Source organism: Phaenicophaeus curvirostris, chromosome 1 (genome assembly GCF_032191515.1).
Source record: "Phaenicophaeus curvirostris isolate KB17595 chromosome 1, BPBGC_Pcur_1.0, whole genome shotgun sequence".
Classification (NCBI taxonomy): domain Eukaryota; kingdom Metazoa; phylum Chordata; class Aves; order Cuculiformes; family Cuculidae; genus Phaenicophaeus; species Phaenicophaeus curvirostris.
This window is the reverse complement of record NC_091392.1, coordinates 191,279,606-191,302,330: the sequence shown is the minus strand read 5'-3', so window position 1 is coordinate 191,302,330 and position 22,725 is coordinate 191,279,606. Positions and strand designations below refer to the sequence as shown.

The window sequence follows — 22,725 nt, the reverse complement described above, 5'->3', positions numbered from 1 at the left end:
TCTTGACTAGACTCTTCTGGAACGAGGTCACAGAGGTTTCTCATTAGATACACTTACATACACCCTGTACACTGAAGCCCTAATGCTATCACCCATCTACTCAGTGAAGCATGCACTGAGCACAGGGGACTTTCTACAGAAAGTTTTCTGAAAGCAGTGTTTGTACAGTTAAGCTTCTTTGTAGCACTAAAACATGTTTTGGCACAGAGAAGAAATTTAGATTGCATTATCAAGATGCATAAGAGTTCATAAGAACTGTGCTACTAATTTAGGAATAACTGAGCACTTCTCTGTGCAGTCACAGTGGGAGGGTAAAAAGGCCACTGCTCTAAGATTTCAGGCCCTTTGCTCTCAAGTACACGTAACTGTCATTAAATCTTCTTTTTCCTTTTTTTTTATAAGAAAAGCTATGTTTCTTCAGTAGCTTTGGCTGAGAGAATGATTTCAAGCCTTATAAGTTAATGGTAAGCATGTACATATTTGTAGCAAGGCTGCTCTTTAGTGGTGGATATGCAAATACTTCAAGATGTCCCTGAAGAAGCTGAGCACTCTCAGCACACTGACTTGCTGAAGTTGGAGGTATTCAGTTCAAATGTTAAATACCAATTTTAAAAATAAATTTTAAACAATCTAGCTCTTTATGTAAGGGCAGAGTTCAGATGCTCATCCTGGCCAACAGCCCCCAGGGCTTTCGACTGGGCGTTTTGCACTGAACAAAGAGCTTGCAGATGACGACAAACAAACTGCTTAATGGGCAGATACATGAGAGAACAGTGAATTTAGGTCAGTTATGTGGGGAAAAAGAAACTTAACTTAGGCTTTAGAGCTGCTGCCAGTATATATTTTTTTTTAAAAAAAGAGATTGCTCAAGGATTTAAAAATACACAAAACAGGAACTCCACTTCTGCAAATGAGAACATCGCAAAAGTAAGCATGTTGCAATGTGGACTTACTATGAGGAATGCAAAACAATGACTGCTAGGAGACTTTCTGTAATGGGGAAAGATGCTTGTCAGAGACGTTGGGACAGATGGAAGAAACAAAAGAGAAGAGCACAAGCTGAGACTTCACAAGAGGTTTAGCAACAACAAAAGCTGAGCCAAGGGGAAAGAAGTTCCTTCTTTCTCTACAAATGAAAGGCCTACACATTCCAGAACAGTTCTCAAATCAAACTCTCTTAATTGTCTGAACTGGCTGTCTATACTTCAAAAGCCAAGAAATTAGGGTTCTCAGCACAAGAGTACAAATGTGTTGATGCTGTGTTCAAGGGCTCAAACCCTGCTTAACAGAAGCTCCTGATCACATAGAGAAATAGAGGGCTGGGGAAGTAAGGCATAAACATATACATATGTATCTAAGAATACACAAAGTTTTCTGGAGAAAAGAAGAGAGAAAGTAAAGAGCAGAATGTTATTAATGACAAAGCACAGAGATTCCCAACAGGTCAGTTCATCCAGACATCCAAGAAGCAGAAGCCGCATGCACAAGAGGTAGAGTATGTCAGTTCTGCTGACTCAGCTCTACATGACTGTATACGATCCAGGCTGAAGAAACCACCACCTGGATCTTATTTTACACATCTGTAGCCAGTGCCTCAGGTCTTTTCCTTTTTAAGGCCATTTCTCCAAAAGCTTTCTGAGGAGCTTATGTGATATATGAAAGCATGTGTGGATGTTTATTCACAAGTCCTACTGGGCATAAGCTGGCTTATGCCAAGACTAATAAGATGCCGGCGGGTCTCTTCCAACCTGGTTATTCTATGATTCTATGATTCTATATCATAAAACTGCAACCAAGAGGTCAATCCTGAAAAAATCAGAAGCCAGCCGACTAAGGATTTCAGTCTTCTGCTAAAGCCACTGTGAACAGTGTTTGTCAGGAACAGTTGTTCCTACATGAGATTTCAGTGCAGTTTTCAAGAAGCTGTTTGCAGAGCACACCAAGAGAAGCACTGCAAAAATACTGCTCAGATCCACTTGGGAGATGCTGAAGGTTTTGAAGAGGAGAGTGCCATTTTCATCAGTGACAGTCAAGCACACTTACACATTTCCCAGCAACACAGCAACTGTGCAGCCTCCCACTCAGGTGGAGGCTGAGTTCATCTGCCCTTCTAAAGTACCTCTGTGGCCTCACCTCTACTGAGCAAACCCTGATCCTTGGTAAGTCCTTGTGCTCCTCCTAGGTTTACACAGGGAGAGAGGAGCTGCGACCTCAGCTGAGGGCAGGAAGCGCAGCTCAGAGAGGAGGAGGAAATTTCAGTATCTGTCCTGCATAACCATTTGGAATACCCACCTGCATGATGTCTTGGAGGCTTTCAGTGAAGGACAGCTCAGCCTCCACCATATAGAACTCTGCCAGGTGCCGGCGACTCTGCGAGTTTTCTGCTCGAAACGTTGGGCCAAAGGTGAACACGTGAGTAAAAGCCCTGCAAGGCAACAAGAAACAGATAGGTCAGGCCCAGCACACAAATGAGTGTGTTATACTGAAAGACCCATCCACAAGCTCGCTTTTCTCCCAGGACCTAGAAGAATTGATGCTTCCATTTCATCTTCAAGCAGTTTAATGACATTGTTGGGTATGCAGCCGCTACGACATTACTTCTGCAGGACATTAATCGGGATTATTCACATCTCTCCACTACTCAGCTAGGCTGCACAAACCCTATTCAGCTTTCATTGAATACCACTCGTGCTCAGGAAACTTTTTGTAGCTGTATAGAGACAAAAAATTGACATTCTGCACAAACAAATCACTGGAGAAGCACTTGGACACCAGTCATGCTGCCCTCATCCACGGTCCTTCCCATTGGTTTGCCTGCAGTGTCTGACCTTTATGAGACACCCCACAGCCCAGCAGAGCAGAGAAGGTCCTGCTGCTGCAGTCGCACGGTGCATGGCTTACAGTCCCCCTCTAGTGGCGAGTCCAAAGCTTAGTGTCAAAAGGGCCGTCGAGATGAAGACCTGGACCCCTTCCACACGGCTAAAAATGCCTCTGCTATAAGGGGTCTTTACCGCGGTGAACACATCTGGAATATCATTTTATACCAAAGCAACCAATGAATTTCCTATTACGAAGCTATTTCTCCAGCAACCTTCTGGGGAATCTATTTAAATGCATCCTCTCTTGTTCTGCAGCCACGTGATGCTGCATTACACAGGATACAAAAGCCTTCTTCATTTACCACACTTCCTTTCCAAGGATCTTCCTATCAAACAGGAACACCCCTTTGAAAGTTTTATTTTTACCACGAGGAAGCTTCACTCCAAGCAGTACCTTTTACATCATGGGCTACGAGACCTTGGGCTCTGGGATATCCTCAAACCAGTGAGAGCTTCCCAAACAGATGCTATGAAAGCTGTGTTTCCTTCCATACTGCATGGGAAGCAAACCAAGATGGGGGAAGAGAGCGAGCTGCTTCAGAAAAAACATGGACTGGGCGGCTGCTATATTTGGTACATATTTAACTTAACATTATTTTTAGCTGTAGACAGTGTGTAAGAAAAAAAGAACCTGATCAGTAGAGATTAAGCACAGTTTAATACTCATAAAAGGATGTGTGCTAATTGCTGGGGCTGGCATTTGACTTGCATCTTGCTCTGCAAGTTTTCAATTTAAAGACTATGTTCACTAAAATTTCTGCACAGGCTAATTTTGTTAAACTAGAGTTTAAACAAACTATGCTACAAAAAGCAGCACTTTCCTTTGCCCCCTGTGGAGGCATCTGCACTGCTAATCAAGGAAAACACACATTTTGCTTCACTCATCTGTTTGCTCATTCCACGTGGTGGTTAAATGTTATGATCCAAAGAAACAGCACTTTTTTTCCTTGAGTTGCTAGTAGTAAACAAACCACAAGAAAGTTCCAGGCTGAGATTCTGAATATGTAGCCTGCCTGTAGGTTTCTCTTCCCCACTGGCTCTGCTTTCCCTGCTCCAACAAAACCACTTTCTGTCTGTACTTTGCTCCAGTATCTGCACTCTCTCACAGATGACCACAGCATCTACAATGCTAGGCAGATTTTGCAGCAAACATCTTCCCTCAAGCATCATCATTTTCAGCACGCCTCTTTTCCCTCTGTGGCCTTTCTCATTTGCTGCAATATTACTGTAAACTTCTGCCGTGAGTTGATAATCCTCCTTCAAACTGCCCTTTGCTATAGTGTCTATAAAAACTCAGCAATGTTTAGATAAGTGATGTGCCAAGACTATTACTCACAGCACAGGTCAGTATTATCTCATCAGTTCCTTGTGCTCTCCCATCTGTAGCCATCTGTTTTCTTGGGTTATAGAGAAACTCATGTTCTTCCTCACAAGGCCTTTTTGGTTTTCTTTTCTGTGTTCCTACAACACCTGGCACAACACAGTCTTGGATACAGAGCTTGAGAGCCCCAACTGCTATAGCAATACAAACAACACATATGAAACAATGAGTCATTTGGTCAAAACTGGTCAATGTTTAAGGCAGGACTGGTCAAAACCTCTTTTCTTGCCAGGCCAGAGGTTTGCCTGCAGTGGGAAACAGAAGACAAGTTCTTGCACTGCCGGTGCCCAAGTTTCAGGCTTTTGCTAAAATATTTCAATTTGGCAGTCTTTTAGTTAGGGAAAATTCTTTCTTTAACTGATCAGTTCAGTCACAAGTTGAGATTATGACTGGGCCAGAACTGGACACAAGACAAAAATATTTTGAAAAGCTTCCAATTCCTGAAGGACCCACCCAGGACTGCTTGGTCTGATGTGCAGGTCTCTCATTTTTCCCTGGCAATAAGTCTTCAAAAAGTAACATTTAAAAGTAAAGGATGATCCCTGATGGCTCACAGGAGTTCCTGTCCCACAGAGCAGCAGTCTGGCTGCAGTAATACACACATTACTTAGCTGCTGCCCAGGCACAGGTGCTGACACTTCACTTAGTGTTGGTTACTCTGGCAGACGACAGTCTCCCACAATGCAAACCACTCCGAGCACCTTGAACTGTACTTATTTTCTACTGAGCAAAAGCCAAAACATGATGATTAGATATATACCTTCCACAGGGCTCACTGGCTACAAGATACCTAGAAATAATAAAAAAAAACCCCAAAACAAACAAACAAAACCCCCAAAACGAAATCCTTATTGCTCCAAGATGTTAACTGTGGTCAAACACTTCACAGTCACGGACTGATGTTGTGCTACGAGAATAAAGCCTCTCTGTGCTCGAGATGGAGCTTTTGGGGAGGACAAGTGCAGAAAAACTCCCATGGGAACCTATTTCAGTCTTTTCTCAGCTCTAGGCATCCTGCCGGGACCAATCTTCTCTAACGTGTACGCTAGGCATTTACAAAACAAACCATTAGTGCTACAACTTCATGGACTATCCCAAGGTGCTCAATAAGAGTAGGGATAAGGGCTTTGTGAAGTCAGTGGAGAACGTAACATCTCTGGTGTAGATATAAATTTGCCTGCCTGCCCCTTAGAAGAAGAAATAAAAAACCAAACCCAAAATAACCCCACATCTGCAGGGAGGGGAGGAATCATTAATTTCTCAGGCTAATCGTAGAAGGAAAAGATAGATACAAAGAACTGTGAGAACTTCACCACAATCCTGGGACCCTGGCAAAGGGACATGAGACAGATGTCATGCTGGCAAAGTGATCAAAGGAGCGCAATAAATGCAAGTCATCTGGTAATGGCACTGCAGCAATGACCAGAGGCCTGGACATAACAGCGAAACACAGCTAAAAATACAGATAGTCACTGTTATCAACTCCAAGTGTGAACAATTATTTTTCATCCAGGCATTCACATAGTTTACTCCGCTCTGCCACTCAAGATATTAAGCAACTGCATGCTACACAAATCTGACCTTTATTTGTACTTCAACTGCTATTCAGAAACGTTTCTGTGATTTGATACACTGCTGTATCACGCAGAGCATGTACAAATATATTAGAAAAAGATAGGAGATGACTCTGTACTGATTTAATAGTACCAAGGGCAAAACCAGTCATTTTTTTCTGTGTGCATTCAGCACCTCTCACAATGGAGCCTCAGTCCAGGGCTGTGACTCCTATGCTTTATGACACAAATAATCAATCACTTAACATTCCCAGACCTCTACAAGACTTCCAGCACTTAAAAATAACTTGAAAATTCTGGCTAAGTCTCAAAAAGTGCAAGTGTCTAAAAAAAAAAAAAAAAAAAATCAGTAGTGCTAATTCCTTAATTCCTCATCTCCAACAAAAGCACACACAGGACGGGGGAAAAAAAGCAAGCTCAATAATCTGTTGAGCCTTTTTCCTTAGCCATTACAGGCAGAGTAGTAATGTCTGTAACACTGTCCTTGTACGTGCTACCAAAGAATACAAGAGAGGCTTTGAAACAAGTCCCTTTGCAGTCAGCTTCACCCAGATCAGAGCTCTGGACAGCCATCCTGATGGCATTTATGCACTTCACAGGCACTGCTGGGGTTGACACCAGTAGGCACAGAGCTGCTTAATTAATTGCTCCCTTCCTGGGACTGTATTTTGCTGTGCCCAGTTCTCTGGGAAAATCTGAGAGCTTAATGCGGAGGCCAAGGGAATACCTACAGCGCTCCCTCTGACACACTGAAACTCTGCAAAAGCTAGGGCTCCATCCTGCAAAATGCTGAGCTTGATCGCCTCAGCCCAGCAAGGCACCTAGTCACCTTTTTAGGTACAAGCTTGAGAAAATCCCTTTGGACGCAGACAGCAGCACTTGGGTGTGTTGCTGGAGCACAGCCATCCTCTGCACCGACGATCACCCCATTCTTACACAGGCTACATTTGTGACCTCCATCCTACAAACACCCAGGAAAGGAGAAACTTTCCCCTTTTCACCTTTATTTTACACGCTACTAAAACCCTCTTTAGGAGCTACCTCTCCCCCTTTGAGAGTTTTATACCACACAGAATAAAAGCTCATTTAATTTGAACTCATTGACTATTCATTATTGGGGCAGTGATAGAAACCAATAGAGAAGTATAAAGTATCTGTGTCTAAAGCTGCTTATAATCATCCTTTTAATTAAACTCATACAATGTTTGTAGGCCTGAGTGTCTCTGCCTTACTGGCAATTTTTACACTGCAATCCAAATATAATTAATTGTGCTGATGGTTCCCAAGCCAGGAATGGATTGTGCTCCCTTTTCTGAGCCAGGACTCCATGCTGCTACCAGGATAATAAAGACTTGTGCTGTTGAACCAAGGGGATATAAGCCTGAGCAAGGCTATTAATCAAAGAGATGCAATCCCTGTAGAGTCAGCTTACAGTCTATGCCAAGGTCATACCACATGCCAGTGACACAGCTGGAGGCTGGTTGTTGTGACTCAGGGCTAAGCACTAAACCACACCAACACACACAGCTATTCATTTGTACAGTGCCCTTGTTCTCACCTAAAAAATACTACAGGTGTCTGCAAACACACAAATAAAGTGATTATTCTGACAAAGTCTGCAGTGAAGAGTGGAGATTTTGACACAAATCACCTTTCAGCTTATCTTTGGCCATGCTAAATGAACACAGCATGTGACCCTTGGACACAGTCAGCTCCCCTGCACCACCATCCACCACCAATTCCACCCAGAAAACCTAGATTGCAAGAAAATCTAGGAATAATAGCTTCTAACAGAAGGACAAAACAACACATAATGTCAGCAGAGAAGTAAAGGAGAGCAAGGTGACCCTTAAGCCCAAGAGCTTATAGTTTCATCAGCCACACTGTCCTTTCTCTTAGAAGGGAAAAAAATTAATAAAGCCAGCCATCCAATTTAATTCCACTCTGTTCCAGCATGATTGTATTCATTTTGAGCCTGGAGGACCTGCCTGCTCCATCAAAATAAGCAGATGACTTTGCTCGGCTGCCAGGATATAAGTTAGCTGCAGTGCTTGACCCTAGCTGCAGTGCTTGACCCAAGCATGACTGGGATTATTCAGGAATGGTGAGGGGACTGTATTTTCTCCAGGAAAAAAAAAAAAAAAAAAAAGCAGAAAAGGGAGTTTTAAAAGATTCCCCATAGAACGTGTCACTTCTCTCTGCTCTCTGAGGAAGCACGCATGAGAAAAACTGCATCCCGACAGGGGCTTTTATAGCAGCGTGTGAGGCTTAGGCCTGAGCAGCAGAGCTGGTGTGCTGAGTGCTAAGGTTTCAATTCATGCTGCAATGAGATGGGATTGTACTTCCTTTTGCAAGCAGCCAAAAATAAATACATAAATTAAAAAAAAATGCTGTCTAAGTTCCCAGACAGGGACTGGGAAGTGCCAAACTTCCCCCTGCAGCCAGTCAGACTGAAGCAATGCAGCAGTTTAAAAGGCAGAATCCTACCATGCCCACAGGGTCGCGTGCACAGCAGCATCCTTCTGCCACGCTCTGGGAAAGGGTCTCCCCCTGCCAAGTCCTCTGCTCCAGCTTCAGTTACAGGAAGAGGAGAAGATAGGACAAGAATCCTCCCCATCCATCCACCTCTGCTTGAAAACGATCTAGGCACACTTGAGTAACTAACAACGTTACCCATACATCTTAATTATCTGTTACCCATATATCCTAATTATCTGGCAAAGCACTCCACTTTATTAAACCTCAAAGCACCCTAGACAGAGTATTCTTAGTTTACAGAGGGATGGAGAATACATGAAAACTGAGACACAAAGGGAAAAGAGTTACTCAAAGCCATACAAAGTCTTCTGTTCCAGACTCAAAGATCTCTTGAGCCTGGGTCCTCCATCCTATTACACGACACTTTTGTACTTTATTCTCAGCAGTGTCTTCTTTTGTCCTAATTTCGATATTATTGTTTCTAATTAGGGTGAACAAAATGACTGATTAGCAATCACAGCTCAGCTGGGCTGATGAAAGCCACCAAAGTAGTTAAGCATTTATTCAAATAACCATTTCCCAGGCCCTAGCTAACAGATCTTCTACAAAAGAGTGATATAAAATCTTTCAAAGATTTCAGTTCAACAGGGAGCAAAGATCTCTTTCAAAACTTAATCATCCCAGTGACTCTTACTCTAAGTCATAAACATACATTACCAGAGAACACACACAAAATTGTCTTAAATCTTTCTCCTTTTAGAGTGGAAGAAACACGTGTTCTCCAGAAATTGCATTATAATGGCTAAAAAGGTTTTTTTTCTTTAAATCAATTTTTTTTTTTCAGATGGACACCGGTTCTATAAACTCCACAAATAGCAATCACAACAAGAAACTGCATCAGTGGCTGCATTATTGCTCAAAGAAGGTCACGGTTCAGGCCACATTCCAAAGTTCGGGTGTAGCTACTTAAAATCTCCAACGCCTCAAGTTCTACAGTAACTAAAAATAGTAAATAACCATACTAAAAAAATTACTAAAAGCTATATTAACTGCAACATGTTCCAGGTGACTATGACACGTATCTATATCCATATTCTACATCAATGCAATGACAGCAAAGCCTTGAAGAAATTCAGGGCATGCTCTACTGGATTTGCGCATGTAAGGAAAGGCTTGTGAGCAAACAGGGATGTAGCTACCTGCTGTAACATACTGGAGCCAGTTCTTGGGGTACAGGGACTGCCTGGGAAGCAGGATCTGCAGAATGAACACAAGACATGTTCATGCTCTCATAAGCCATCAAGTTTGCCACAGTGTCATAAACCACTGATGGTCAGCTGAGCAGCAGTGACAGACCGCCTGCAGGCTTCTTGCTTGCCTCAGTCAAAAAGTAAGACAAGCCACCGTGAATATGGCTACTACGATACAGGGGAACATGTGGGCAGAGGGCTGTCACAGGCCTACTGCAACTCACAAAGCCAGCTTCTTAACCCCCTGCAGCGCTCTCAGCTTTGTCTCAGCACAGGTATGAAGCTGAGCTGCAAGACGCTACACAAACCTGGATACTTGGATCTTCTGACACGGGTCCTACAGCACCTACTACTGCTTTGAACAGGGGTGCCAAGACACTCAGAGAAGGAAAACGGACTGTACTGGACTCAAGACAGAAAAAGAATAGTTTATCTTAGCATACTTGAAAAAGGAGGACCAAATAGTTCAGCTGAATACACCTTTCACCAGATGAGTGTAAAACCCATTTCTCTGTTGCTACCTGCAGCTGATGTTGACAGTCAGGAGATAAAATAAAGAGCACTCAGTCCTTCATGTGTGGATCCCAGGGATATGGCCAAACTGCAGCTATGCTCAGCACATCCGTCATGCTTATGCCAACGGAATTACCTGCTTCTCCTCTGAAAAAAAGTGGAGAGGGAGAAAGGACCAACAACATAACCATGCAGTCCATAAAGCTCCAACCAGCCAAGGACCCTAGGCTCACTGTTGTACCTACGATGTTGAGGCATTTGGCCTCCCAGTAACACAAAGTCATTAACAGTCACTGCAGCAGTCATGAACCAGACTGAAGCATGTGGTAATTGATTCAAACCAGACATGTCATGGTTGCTTTTTATAGCACAAATTAAGTGTCAGTCTAATTAATGGAAGTTAGTGTGCTAATTATAAGAGCCTGCGTTGTGAGTCAGACTCAAACAAATGCTGTGCATGAAATGTCAGTTTATTTCAGGCATTCAAGATAAATAATTACACTTATTTTTGTTAATTCTTAACAACAGGAATGTTATACAACTGGACATCATTCCTGCAGCTGCATTCACAAGTATTTAAAATTGTACAATGTAGAGCAAATATTTGCTTGAAGACAATGCAATCTGTTCCTTCCTTAGCAAGTAATTTTGGAATCAGATTTTAAGGATGCATTTGCCAGACTGTCGAAAATGAAGCCTGTTTTGTGGAGTGCAGCCTCAAACGTCTCCCTTGCGCTTTGCAGTGTTTCTTAAACACCACCCCAAAATGACAGCTATTTCTCAATCCCTTCCAAGCTTTGAAGAGCAGTGAAGTACTGGCATTTTAAAACCAAAATTAGCGTGATTTCAGTACTTTCCGAAAACAACAGGAAATTCAGTGTCTTCAGGTCTCCACAAACTCAGGCAGACACAGCTAAAATGGTCTGGATAACTTACATTCTTTTACAGCCCCTCTGCAACTAGAAAAAAGAGCTGCACGATTATGGAGAATATCTGGAATAGGCGTAACAGTAGCAAAATCCACAACAGTTTAGAAATCGAGGGGATGCACTTGAGAAGAGGGGAGTAGGATTAAATATCTTTCAACTAAACCAAGGTTGATGACTAGACATTAACAGGGAGATGTCAGCATGAAAGGCTGAGACTTAAAGTTAGGCAGAGAAATACAGATCCAAGGGAGAGACGTTGAACTAATGAGGTAATTCACCAAGATGGTCTTGACAATGAGACTGGTGGAGAAGAAAATGAGAATGAAGCCAAAAATAAACTTAGAAGGACAGAATAACTCAGTCTATAAGAGAGCTCAGCAGGTCACTGATCCAGTCTTCTGTTCAGAGCATCAGGGTAAGCAAGAAGGCCACATCAGGTTCCTCAAGGCTTTGCGAAGCTGTGTGTCAAAGATCTCTAAGAATGAAGAGTGCACAGTCTCTTTCAGCAATCTCTTCCAATAAGTGACTGATCTCTTAGTGATTTTTTTCCTCCTATATCCATCCAGAACTTCTGTTGTTTCAACTTATTTCCATTGTCTCTTGTCCTCCGGTTGCTGCAAAGAGTGGGCTTGTCTTCTTGATAACCTCCTCACAGGTCCTAGCAGGCTGTTACTAGGTTGCCCCTGAGCCTTTTACCCATTTGCAGGGAAATTCAAGAGAACGTGAGACAAATTAGAGGAGAAACCTAATGAAGATATGATAATGAATATAAGAGAAAAGAAACAGTGCTAGGGAGAGTAAGGAATGAGGAGAGAACTTATGTTGCAATTTAGTGTGGGGACCACCCCCAGAGCTTTTAGGCAGTCAGAACAGACAGTACCTGGGATGAAACAAGGAAAATGGCTTCAAAACAATGATGTAAACTATTAGCAAGAGGAGCTGAAAGGAGAGGAGCAGGTAGTGCTTGTGGGAAGCACAGACGGGTGAAAGAAGAAGAAAAAGAAAAGAGTAAATACAGCCAGTGAGCTGTACTTGGCAAGCATTGGTTTTGCCTGTCTCCAGTACGCCTCTGAATCATCTCCAGCTGTCAGCCTAGTTCAGGTCCCCAAAGCAGCCTTTTTTTCTCATTGGAGGATCACAAGGCCAGGAAACACCACGAGAACTTCATAGCAAACCAATGACATTTAAAACCAGTTATCAGGGCACACGCAGTCCTACAAACCTCTACCACTTGCAGTGGTTACTGACTCATCTGTGATGCACAAGACTAAAGGGGAGAGCCGTATCACTGAATAAAGACTGGTTTTGGAGACCTTAAAGAGCCTATAAATTTATGGCAGCTGACAATGATTCAGACACCCCGAGTAGTCAGCCTAGATGCATTGCAAAGATGAAGTACAATGACATGAGAAGTTGTGCCAACTAGGTCGTTTGTGTCATACTGACAGACAAGATGAACTTCTCTGACCTTGCCTTCAAAAACAAGCACACACAGCACAGCAAACAGTCAATAACCTCTCTTCCCACTTTTCCTCAGAGAGAGAGGTTAAAAACCTCACAAATTATAAATTGCTCACTGTTCTCTCCAGTAATCAGGAATAGCACCAAGCAGCACTGCCGTAAAACAGAGCCCTGAGCCCTGGACAACATGCAGACGTGGGTATTCGGTGGATAACCTGTGGGCTGCAGATGAACTCAGCAAGGACAGCAGAAGACTCTGTTCCAGACACATCTGGTAAGACTTCTCCTGCCCAGACTTTTCCAACCGCAGCTTGGAGGTTACTCATGAGCTCTGTAAAGCTAAAAGCTAACTCCAAACAGACATGACTGCCTAGCTGACTTTCTGTTCCCCATAAACCCCACGGACAAATTCTTCCTTGCCTCTTACACCTATCCTGCTCCACATCCAGTTTCAAACGTACCTCTGTAGGGTCTGTCTCTGCACTCCCATGTCCCGTGGGAAATCACAACAGGATACAGGCCAAGACTGGACAGGAAAGCACCTCCCAAGCATTTGTCTTGGTTTCTCCCACAAATTCTTGAAGACCAGTTGTTCCTGAAAGCCTTAAGACTGCATCAAGTCAACCTTTATTTAAGCTCAGGAATATGGTTTAGTAGTGGACAGCTATTGTTGGACTTGATCTCAATGGTCTTTTCCAACCAAGCAATTCTATAATTCTATGAAGCTAAAGGGAATTTTTTGAAGAACAGTTCCTTTTCTGTGAATGAAAAATTAAGTCAGCCTAAAGCAAAGAGTAAATTTCACAGGATCAAATCAGAAACACAAATTTTTGTCTGCTTTGTTTATTGGGAAGACCAGAACATTTCCAGTTTTTGAGGGAATACTCTCACTTTTTACGACTCTGAAAGCATCACCAAAACACAATAACTTGCCAAGCAGCTTTGGTTACTGTTAAGTACTTAGATTCTTTAATCATATAGGAATCCCATTCACAGAGTAAGACCAACCTGATAACCACAAACAAAACCTTCAGAGTATCTTTCATTACTTAAAGGGGGTTTATAAGAAATACGAGGAAAAACCTTTTAGCAGGGCCTGCAGCAATAGGACAAGAGTTTTTAAACTAAAAGCGTAGAAGTTCAGACTAGATATAAGAAAGAATTTTTTTTCACTGAGGGTGGTGAAACACTGGCACAAGTTGCCCAGTGAGGTGGCAGATGCTCCATTCCTGGAAACATTCAAGGCCAGGTTGGATGGGGCTCTGAGCAACCTGACTGAGTTGAAAATGTCCCTGTTCACTGCAGAGGTGTTGGAATAGATGACCTTCATGATCCCTTCCAACTCAAACAGTTCTATAATTCTAGGATCTAAAGGGTTTTGTGGTATTTCAAGGATTAATATTGTGATGCATCACTATGGTGCTTCTGCATCTAGAAAAGCTTGATCTATTTTTGAAGACTGAAGGAATTAAACAGCATTTGAGCTGCAGGCCTCAAAAACTCAGTGTGAAATAAAAGGAGCAGGTTCACAAAACAGCCATGTCCCATCATGAATAAACATAGTTTATCTAAATTTAGATGGCACTGGATCTATTTAAATGCCTGTAAGAAAAACATGCTACAGTAAAACAGGAACGTGAAGCTGTAATGAACTGTACACTGAGGAGCATTGATTTTTTTAATATCCATCCTTAGAGAGTGAGGTGCACCCAAGAGATATCAATGAGAAAAATATCTGACAGACAGGTCTGCCCACTTTATCCTCCTGTTCCATCCCAGAGCAGGCTGTGTACTATTTAAAGAGGACAGACTGATGTAAGAGCGTGAGACTGTATTTCAAGTTAATAATTACAATTCACACTTTTTCTTTGGACTTAATTGATTTGTGGAATTACATTTTTCAATGAAGCTCACAATGTATGACAGTCAATTAAGTCCAACATGTACAATTGCATGTCAGTCTATCTTCTTTCTGGGACACAAAACCTCATTACTCTTAGAGTTAAACAACATTCATCCTCGTTAACTTTCACGAGCTAATGTCTGAAATGATGCATCAGCCTCTGGCTACCAAGTGACCTGTGCTTCTGTCACAGCAGCCAGGGCACCATGTGAGAAACACTCTGTCCATCAAGAAACTTTAGCTTGAGTATTTCAGCAGACCACAGCCACCTACACTGTCTCTCAGAGATAACAAGCCAGGCAGGAAACAGCTTTCTGAAGAAATGTATACATTTTGATGTATACACAAAACTTTGCCTTTGAAAAATTTCACTGTGGCTATTTACCAGCAGCCAATTATACTGTGCAACAGTGATTAAATAAAAGACAGGTAAACATTTATTATTTGGCTCTCAACATTGGATATGAGGCATGGACAGCAAATACTATTATTAATACTCATTACAATCTCCACATGCAAAGGCAGATTGTCCAAGTTCACATTTTCTAAAGCTAAGGTTTCATCCCTCTTATTCTCAGGAGATTTGCACTGGACAGTAACCAATCACTTTGAAAGTGATCTTAAAGCCACTGTAACTGCATGACCAACACCCTCGGCAAGTGGCAAACGACTGCAGTGCTACCTGCCAGAAAGCTGGTCTCTGACAGGCCTTATCGGCCATTCAGCTCGCAAGCTGTGATTTGGCTGACGTATGATGTCTGAGGAGAACCCACGCTGCATGTGCTCAGAAAACTGTGTCCTCAAATAAGGAATTGTGCTGATTTGATCCCATCTGTTTAATGTACTAGTTTAGTTAATTTACTCAGAAAAATTCAGTGCAGATGAGGACTGAACTCCCTAATCAAAGGGAACTGTCTGATGGACCAATACTTTCATCCACAATAATCTCAGTAAATATTAAAGCTTAAGGATATTATTTTTTTAATTCAAAGTCAGTATTAACTACTTTACTGTGACCACTTTAGTGGCTAGAATGAACAAGGCATCAAATGTAAAGGCTATGAAACAAAAGAAGTGAGAACCAGGAGAAGGAAGGAACACAACAGGAAGACTGAAGGAGACATAAAAAGGAAACTTGGGTAAGAATAAGAGAAGAGGAAAGGAGTGTGATAACTATAAATGAAAAAGATTTTCTTGCTGAGACTTGCCACATGTCAACAACAACAAAATGACGTTTAAGGTATTACAGTTATTAGTAGCAATCCCACAGTCATTCCCATAAAGATTACATCTCCATCCAATATTCCCAATCCATGGCAAGAAGGAGGATACTCCTAGTATTTAAAACTAGTTCACAGATGAGAATTAAAAAGCAATTTAATTTTTCCTTGTCTAAGATGGCCTTTCACACCGTCATCCAGCCACTGCTGCTCAATTAGTTTCTGGCATGCACGTGGCACACATCTAATGGATATCAACGGGGCAAAATCACCAACCAAGAAGATCCCACAAATAAAAAAACCTTCTCATTGTGCTCACCCTGCCATCACTTCCAAATGGAGCTGGCCAGAAACTGTCAGGAAGGCAGGCACATTGAAGAAATGGGCCTTTTCCGCAGATTCCCTTGCCTCATTTGATGTCTGTAAGAGAAAAAATAAGCAAGAAGTCAGACTACTGGTGTTTGAATAAAAAGCACAGCTCTGGGCTTACTTTCTCCTTTTTCTCTTATGAAATTTCATGACGTTCAACATAAACATCGCTGAGATGCAAATCCAATAGTGTGGTAAGTCATAATACAATGCTCCTCATCTTTGCTCAGACTGCTAACGGGCTCTAAAATCTGTTCAAGTAAAATATGTTAAGAGAAAACCCCACAAGACACGGCATTCTTGGGGAATTCTCTTTCTAGGGGTTTGATACAAATAGGATGTCTGTGTAGTGAAAAGCCATACTTTCAGCGGAAGACACCACATACCCCACCTCCATTTACAGCAACTTATGAGGTTATAGGTATCACAATAACTTGGCACAAGTTGTGAACTGTGGCACATTTCCCAGTGCCACCAGCAAAGCTTGGACACATCAGCACAGGGGAAGGATACACAGTTCTTTCATACATTTCTCAAACTAACAGGGATTGTAAACTTGATCCCAAGCAACCAGTTCCATCAGTTCAGCAGAGCAGGAAGTAACTCATTGAGTTTCACGGAGTTTGACTATTTGCCCAAAACTTTGCTGGCAGCACAGAGATCACATAAAGCTAAAAGAATACGTGGCTCTTGTCTTCTCTCTTGCCTTCATATGTGGGTAAGTCAGGAGCTCTAAATTCTGCTCAAAGAAAAGAATTGCAGAACTTGTGTGTTTGAACATCCATGAACTGAATTAGGAATGACAACATAGAAAGAAAGGAGGTAACAAAATGTAAAATTAAGCATGAGGAAGGACACGTTCAACATTTTACAAGCAAGTCTGAAAACAAAAGCAGCAGAAATGCAGATTTTATAGCGTAGCCTCTGATTTTTGGCTCCCTGGTAAAATAACACATATAGCTGAGGGCTCTGCCTACCTAGGAGCCTGGGAGCAGGTGGAGAAACCACAACTCATGTTTTTAGGAAATGCAGACATAACAAAACAAAAATCCCTTTGGAACATTTGTTGAAGGAACACTTTGCCCAGCAATACACAAAAGAAAGAGCTGGCCTATCAACTCAGTCTCCAAATGTAAGCATTGATTTTTCTCTCTTTCCTACCAAGATTAACAGCAAGTGGCAAGGGAAGAAGCTCGATTGTTTGGAAATTTGAAGCTTCACACAGCTTTGCCTTCAAAGTTCAATTTCAAATCTGAGGAGAAAATTGAGAAGTATTTTCCATGTCAGGTACACTGACTTCTAGCAGACTTAAAACCGGTACTATTTCCTTTTCATGCATAAATGAATTTAATGCCATTGCAAGAAGACCAACAGTAATCAGAAAAAAAGAAAAAAAGAGAGGAATGCAATATCCTCTTCAGACTTGTTACTCAGTCTTCAAAAAAAAAAAAAAAACAAACCAGAACTGAAACAATACAGATCTACAAACATCACAGCTTACACATTATATAGGCGCTGAAAACCAAACTACACTTCATTTCAGCTTTTGCATATTTTTGCAGATCACCAGGTATTTTAAGCATTAAAAGAGCCAACAAGTAATGGAAAATTTAGCAAGTTAAGTGTTTCATTATGAAATATGGTCTAAAAAGAAATCTCATTAAAGCAATGGTATATTTTTGTTGTTTACTTTACAGGCACTAAAGAAAAATTAGAAGACTTGTGTGTCAAGCATTTTTAAGTGTCATGTGAGCATAAGGACCATATTTTACCATTTCCCTGGTGAACACCAGCCCAACTGAAAAAGCCACCAGCCCCTCAGGCTGTTTTAAGGCAGAGGAGGCTGAGAGAGGGGCTCCCTCCCCTTTACACAGTACTGGTGACTCACCGAGATCGCTGGGTCAAGTGCTCACCTCCCCAGTACGAGACATGGACACACTGGAATGAGGACAGCAAGGGGCTATAAAGATGATTATTGGACTGGAGTATATTTCACATGAGGAGAGGCTGAGAAAGCTGGGACTGCTTAGCATGGAGAATAGAAGGTTCTGAGGGGGGATCTTATCCATATGGATGGATGGATGGATGGATGGATGAGAAATGTGATAAAAGGAAATAAAGAAAGAACCAGGTTCATCTCAGCTGTACTCACTGAAAGGATAAGAAGCAATGGGCACAGATTTTAAAACAGACACACAGCATTTAATCTAAAAACAAGAATAAACTTTTCTATTTACTGCGAGGGTGGTCAAACGCTAGAACAGGTGGCCTGGAGAGGCTGTGAAGTCTGCATCTGGAGAGATATTCAAAACTCATCAGGACAGAGTCCTTGGCAACTTGCTGTAGCTGACTGAGCACAGTGAGATGTATTAGATACTATCTGGAAGGCATAATTCTATGATTTTTAAAAAAACCCATGATGATAAATGAGATTTGTTTCAGGATTTTCTACATTTCAATGTCATCCCTAAGCTTTGGAGGGGTCAAAGATTCAGGGGAAAGACAAAAGCAGACTTGAAGCTAATCTGAGGTTTGGCTGATCTACATTCACTTCCAAACAAGTTCTTCTCAGATAAATTTGAAATAACCACTTTTATAAGCTTAGTTCCTAGGAGTTAAGGTAAGCATTCCTAGCTCAGCTTAAGTACCCCAGTGCTACCAGCCACCCTATTCCCCAACTTGCTTTGTCACAAGGAGGCTGCTAGGCTCAAGCTTGTTTGCCAACCTTTGATATTCTACAACCTGTCATTTTCCTCAATGAGTCGGAAGGTGTTGCTTTTGTTCTCAAAAAGCTCTGGTGTTCATCACCAAAATAAAACAGAGACTGCCTGCTGAAGACCTCAGATCACAAAGGAGTTTTATCTCTTCACAGCATCCCACTAAAGAAAAGAGCAAGCTTGCCTTGCTCCTCGGAGATCAATGGAAATAGGACAGAGTGCGGCTGTAACTCCGGGACTGCTTCCTTTGTTTCACGGGGTTTTCAGTTCTAAAAAAACCAAACAACAACATCCAAGGATGTAGAAGCAGGCCCTATTGTTTTCTTCAAATAAACCCAGAGTATTTGCTCAAAAACAATAAGGATATTAATAAACACACAAACATCCCCATACCACAGCCTCAGAGCCATAGCCAGCCACGCCACTCCAGTTTCTCCTACTGCAAGCTTAGTTCAGCTACGTTCCTTGAAAAAATCCAACCTAATACTGTAGGATGCAATCTCTAAACAACAAAAAAGAGATAGACTGGAAGCAGGAAAAGAACAGAAGGAATCAGCGATGAAATCTCAACACTTCCCCCCAAATCCACAAACAGGATACAGCTGTCTCCAGGAGCTGGGGCTTAGTTTATTTTCAATGACTTTGTGTCATTTTTCATTCTCCAAATCAGATGCAATCTCAGAGAGACAAAGGGAAAACAGACACAACAATAAGTGGCTGGAGGAAGAGTCTGAGAAAGTCTACAGTACAACTGGATTTATAAAAACCTGCAGCCAGCTTGAGAAGCCACTGGCAGATCCTGAGATGTGCGTCTGCATAGCAAGCAGCTCCTGGGTGGCTTCTAACAAAAGGTGAAGAGTGAACATAGCAATATATAAACTTTTACTCCCCCATCACCATCCGATGGCCTCACTCCTCCACAGCTGCCCATTTTCTTTCCCTCACCTTGAGATGCAAAGCTCGATGACTCGATGAACAGGTGTTGTGAGCTACAAGAGTGAATCCACCTGCTGCCTCACTTTTCCTTCACAAGGAACCTCTCTCCTCCCAGGAGACCTTATCGTGGCCTTCCAGTACCTGAAGGGGGCCTACAAGAAAGCTGGGGAGGGACTTTTTAAAAGGGCATGTAGTGATAGGACAAGGGGAAATGGCTATAAATCGGAGGGGGAAAAGATTTAGATTAGACATTAGGAAGAAATTCTTCATGATGAGGGTGGTGAGGCACTGGAACAGGTTGCCCAGGGAAGTTGTGGATGCCCCATCCCCAAAGGTGTTCAAGGCCAATTGGGATAGGGCCTTGAGCAGCCTGGTCTAGGGGAAGGTTTCCCTGCCCACGGTGGGTGGGGGCTGGAACTAGATGATCTTTAAGGTCCCTTTCAATCCAAACCATTCTGTCATTCTGTGATTCTCTTCAGCAAGGAGGTATCCTGTAATTAGCAACCTCACATTTCACATGTAAAAATATCGACCAACCCACTGGAGGTGGTTCCTCCATTGTACACATTCATGCAGCAGATCAGGTCAATGTTTTCGAGTGCCTGTGCCCCAGGTTTATGCTCAGCCTTTCAGATCAAGCTTGCTTCTTTATTACAAGCTTGCTTCTTTATTACAACTACAGGCACTTGTAGAAGACCAATAATAAATAGTAGGCAATGCTATTCTTTTACCACTGATGCCAAGCAAGATTGTTCTTCGTGTTCATAACTAGCAAAATGAAGTGACAACATCGTGGTGCTTACCTTTCAATCAGATGGACTTTTTTTCCCCACTTCCCAAACCCAAAATACCTACCTGATAAAAGATTGGGGGAGAATAACATGTTTGCTTTCAAGTTCTCCCCATTCCTAAGTGAAAAAATACTAAAACTACAATGGGGAAAGAGGGAGGGGAAATCAGTATGAAACACCTTGGTGTCTCAGAGTAAACATGCTAGAAAACATACTAGGATTCAATGCCAACATCAAAGGCTTTTTATTCTCATTCTAAATACGAGAACAACTGGATTTAGTACCTGTTCTGTTCTCCATCTCCTCAAATGTTTAATGATTTAATTTAAAATTATTCTCTTTGATGTCAGCCTTGTATTAACTTTTACCTGAGGCAATGAGCTTCAGGAGAATACAAACCATTTGATTCTGTCTTTCACTTTGTGCAAGCCAAACACATGAAGGGATCAGAAATAACTTGAAAAGCACATAGAAATCACTGCTGTAGCCCAGGCCCACACCACCATGCTGCTGAAGCTTCACAGCACCACATCTTTAATCCAGACCTGCCCTCTGTGATGTTCCTTTATAAACATGACTGGATTTTCCTTTTTAGACAACCACCGCAAAATTCATCTTCCAAGAAGTCCTTGCAATTCCAGTCCTAATTCTGATCAGCTGGACTTGCACTGGGCAACAGCAGCTGGCTCTACTGAGAAAAGCATCTCATTAATATGGGTTGGAATTACAGGCAGAGAGGAACCAGGTAGGAATGAGCTGAAACTGGGAGAGCCAGAAAAGGCAAGAGCAAGCCCTCCCTCAGCTCAGTTCCAGCTTAGCCTGATCCCTGCCGAGCACCTCTCTGAAGTCCCAGTCTGCCAGGGACTGGCTGCCTACCAGACCATGACGCATCTCTAAAGTGGAAACACCTAACAGACGCTAATACTGTTGCATTTAACTGTGATTCTCCCCAGCAGACCCCAGACTTCCTTGGTGCTGACAAGGCTATTTTTCAGCAGTACTGAAGGAATGGTAGGAGTAAGTTTCTGCATCTTCAGCAGCAGGCACGTTTCTGCCTCCACGGCAAGCACAGCCATGAACTTGCACCCTTCAGGGATCTAGAAACTTTCACATTCACTCCTGTGAGCAGGTGGCAAAAAACTCCAACATCATACCATCTCTGGCCTCTGGATATGTTTTACTTAGGAATAATACCTGGATGGTTCTTCAGGTTTACAGCTAAGTAAGTATCTTTTCAAATAATTAAACAGCCTGATTCAGACCCTGAGTTCGGTCAAACAACAGCCAGTAAACGAGATACCTGTGTGAGAGAACACAAGCCTGATACAGAACACATTACCTTTTCTGGAGCCAACAGGTAGAGTGTAGCACTCTTTACATGTAGAACACCGCCCCCAGGAAGGAATAAGGGCCACAGGCAATAAAAAACACATGTGAAATCTACTTTAAAGATCTGTGAATGTCAGTATAGCTGTTGTGCTTCCTAACTCACTGCATGATGAGTTTTTTTAAAAGGCTGCAGCTGGGCAGCAGAGAAAGTGGCTGGAGTATCATACTGGCATCCTGGGCTAGGAAAGCTTTTCTAGAGGGTAAGCAGCCTCCACTTTCTCCACAGCAGCTGAGGACAGTCAAACAAGGAAACTTTCCAGGGAGCAAAATGGAAAAGACACAGCAAGAGACCCAGAAAGCAAGGAGTCTTCAACACTGCAGACAGAGTGGGAGGCTACTGAAAATAGCAAGGAACAGATGTGCAGCCGGGTGACAGAAACAAAAGGCAGATTTCCTAGGAAGCAGCCCCAGAAGGGGACTGGGTAAATCTTCTTGCAACATACAAAGAAGAATTTTAGACTTCAGAAGAAAAAAAGAAAAATACAAGGAAAGGATCTGTCCTGAGGTGCTGAGAGCGATGGCATAGAGGAATTATTCTCAGATTAAATTAAAATAAAATAAAATGGGCAGTCTCAACCTGCTCATCCGAGTTCTCCTTATTTCAAAAATTACCTTGTCCTACTTTGCATTCTACTAAACCCCACATTTCAATATTCAAAGCTCTCTTGGAGTTTTTCAGTAAGCTTACTTGAAAGAAGGCAGCATAAGCAAAAGGCCCCCTACCCTCCAGGGTTCCACCAAAGGCAGACACTGTCAAAGGTGCAGAAATCCACAAGCTGGTGTCGCGTATGTTCTCCATGTGGGTTAGGGGGTCAACCTGGCTGTTCACACACATCTGGCAGGTTCTCCTCAAACCTACACTTTTCAGATGTAGAAAGTCTCAAAGGCAAAAGATTACTCTGGATGTCTTATTTCATGATTTATTTATTTTTTAA

At 42.3% G+C, this 22,725-nt stretch overlaps 1 protein-coding gene across 1 annotated transcript in view; it reads right to left on the bottom strand.

The window, feature by feature from the left end:
• Positions 1-22,725, bottom strand: part of NARS2 (asparaginyl-tRNA synthetase 2, mitochondrial) — a 54,849-nt gene that overhangs the window by 19,670 nt on the left and 12,454 nt on the right. The window contains exons 6-7 of the mRNA XM_069883241.1: positions 15,908-16,008; positions 2,293-2,425 (exon numbers count right to left, since the gene is read on the bottom strand). Coding sequence (XP_069739342.1) covers positions 2,293-2,425; positions 15,908-16,008 — 234 coding nt within the window. The remainder of the gene's footprint in view (positions 1-2,292; positions 2,426-15,907; positions 16,009-22,725) is intronic.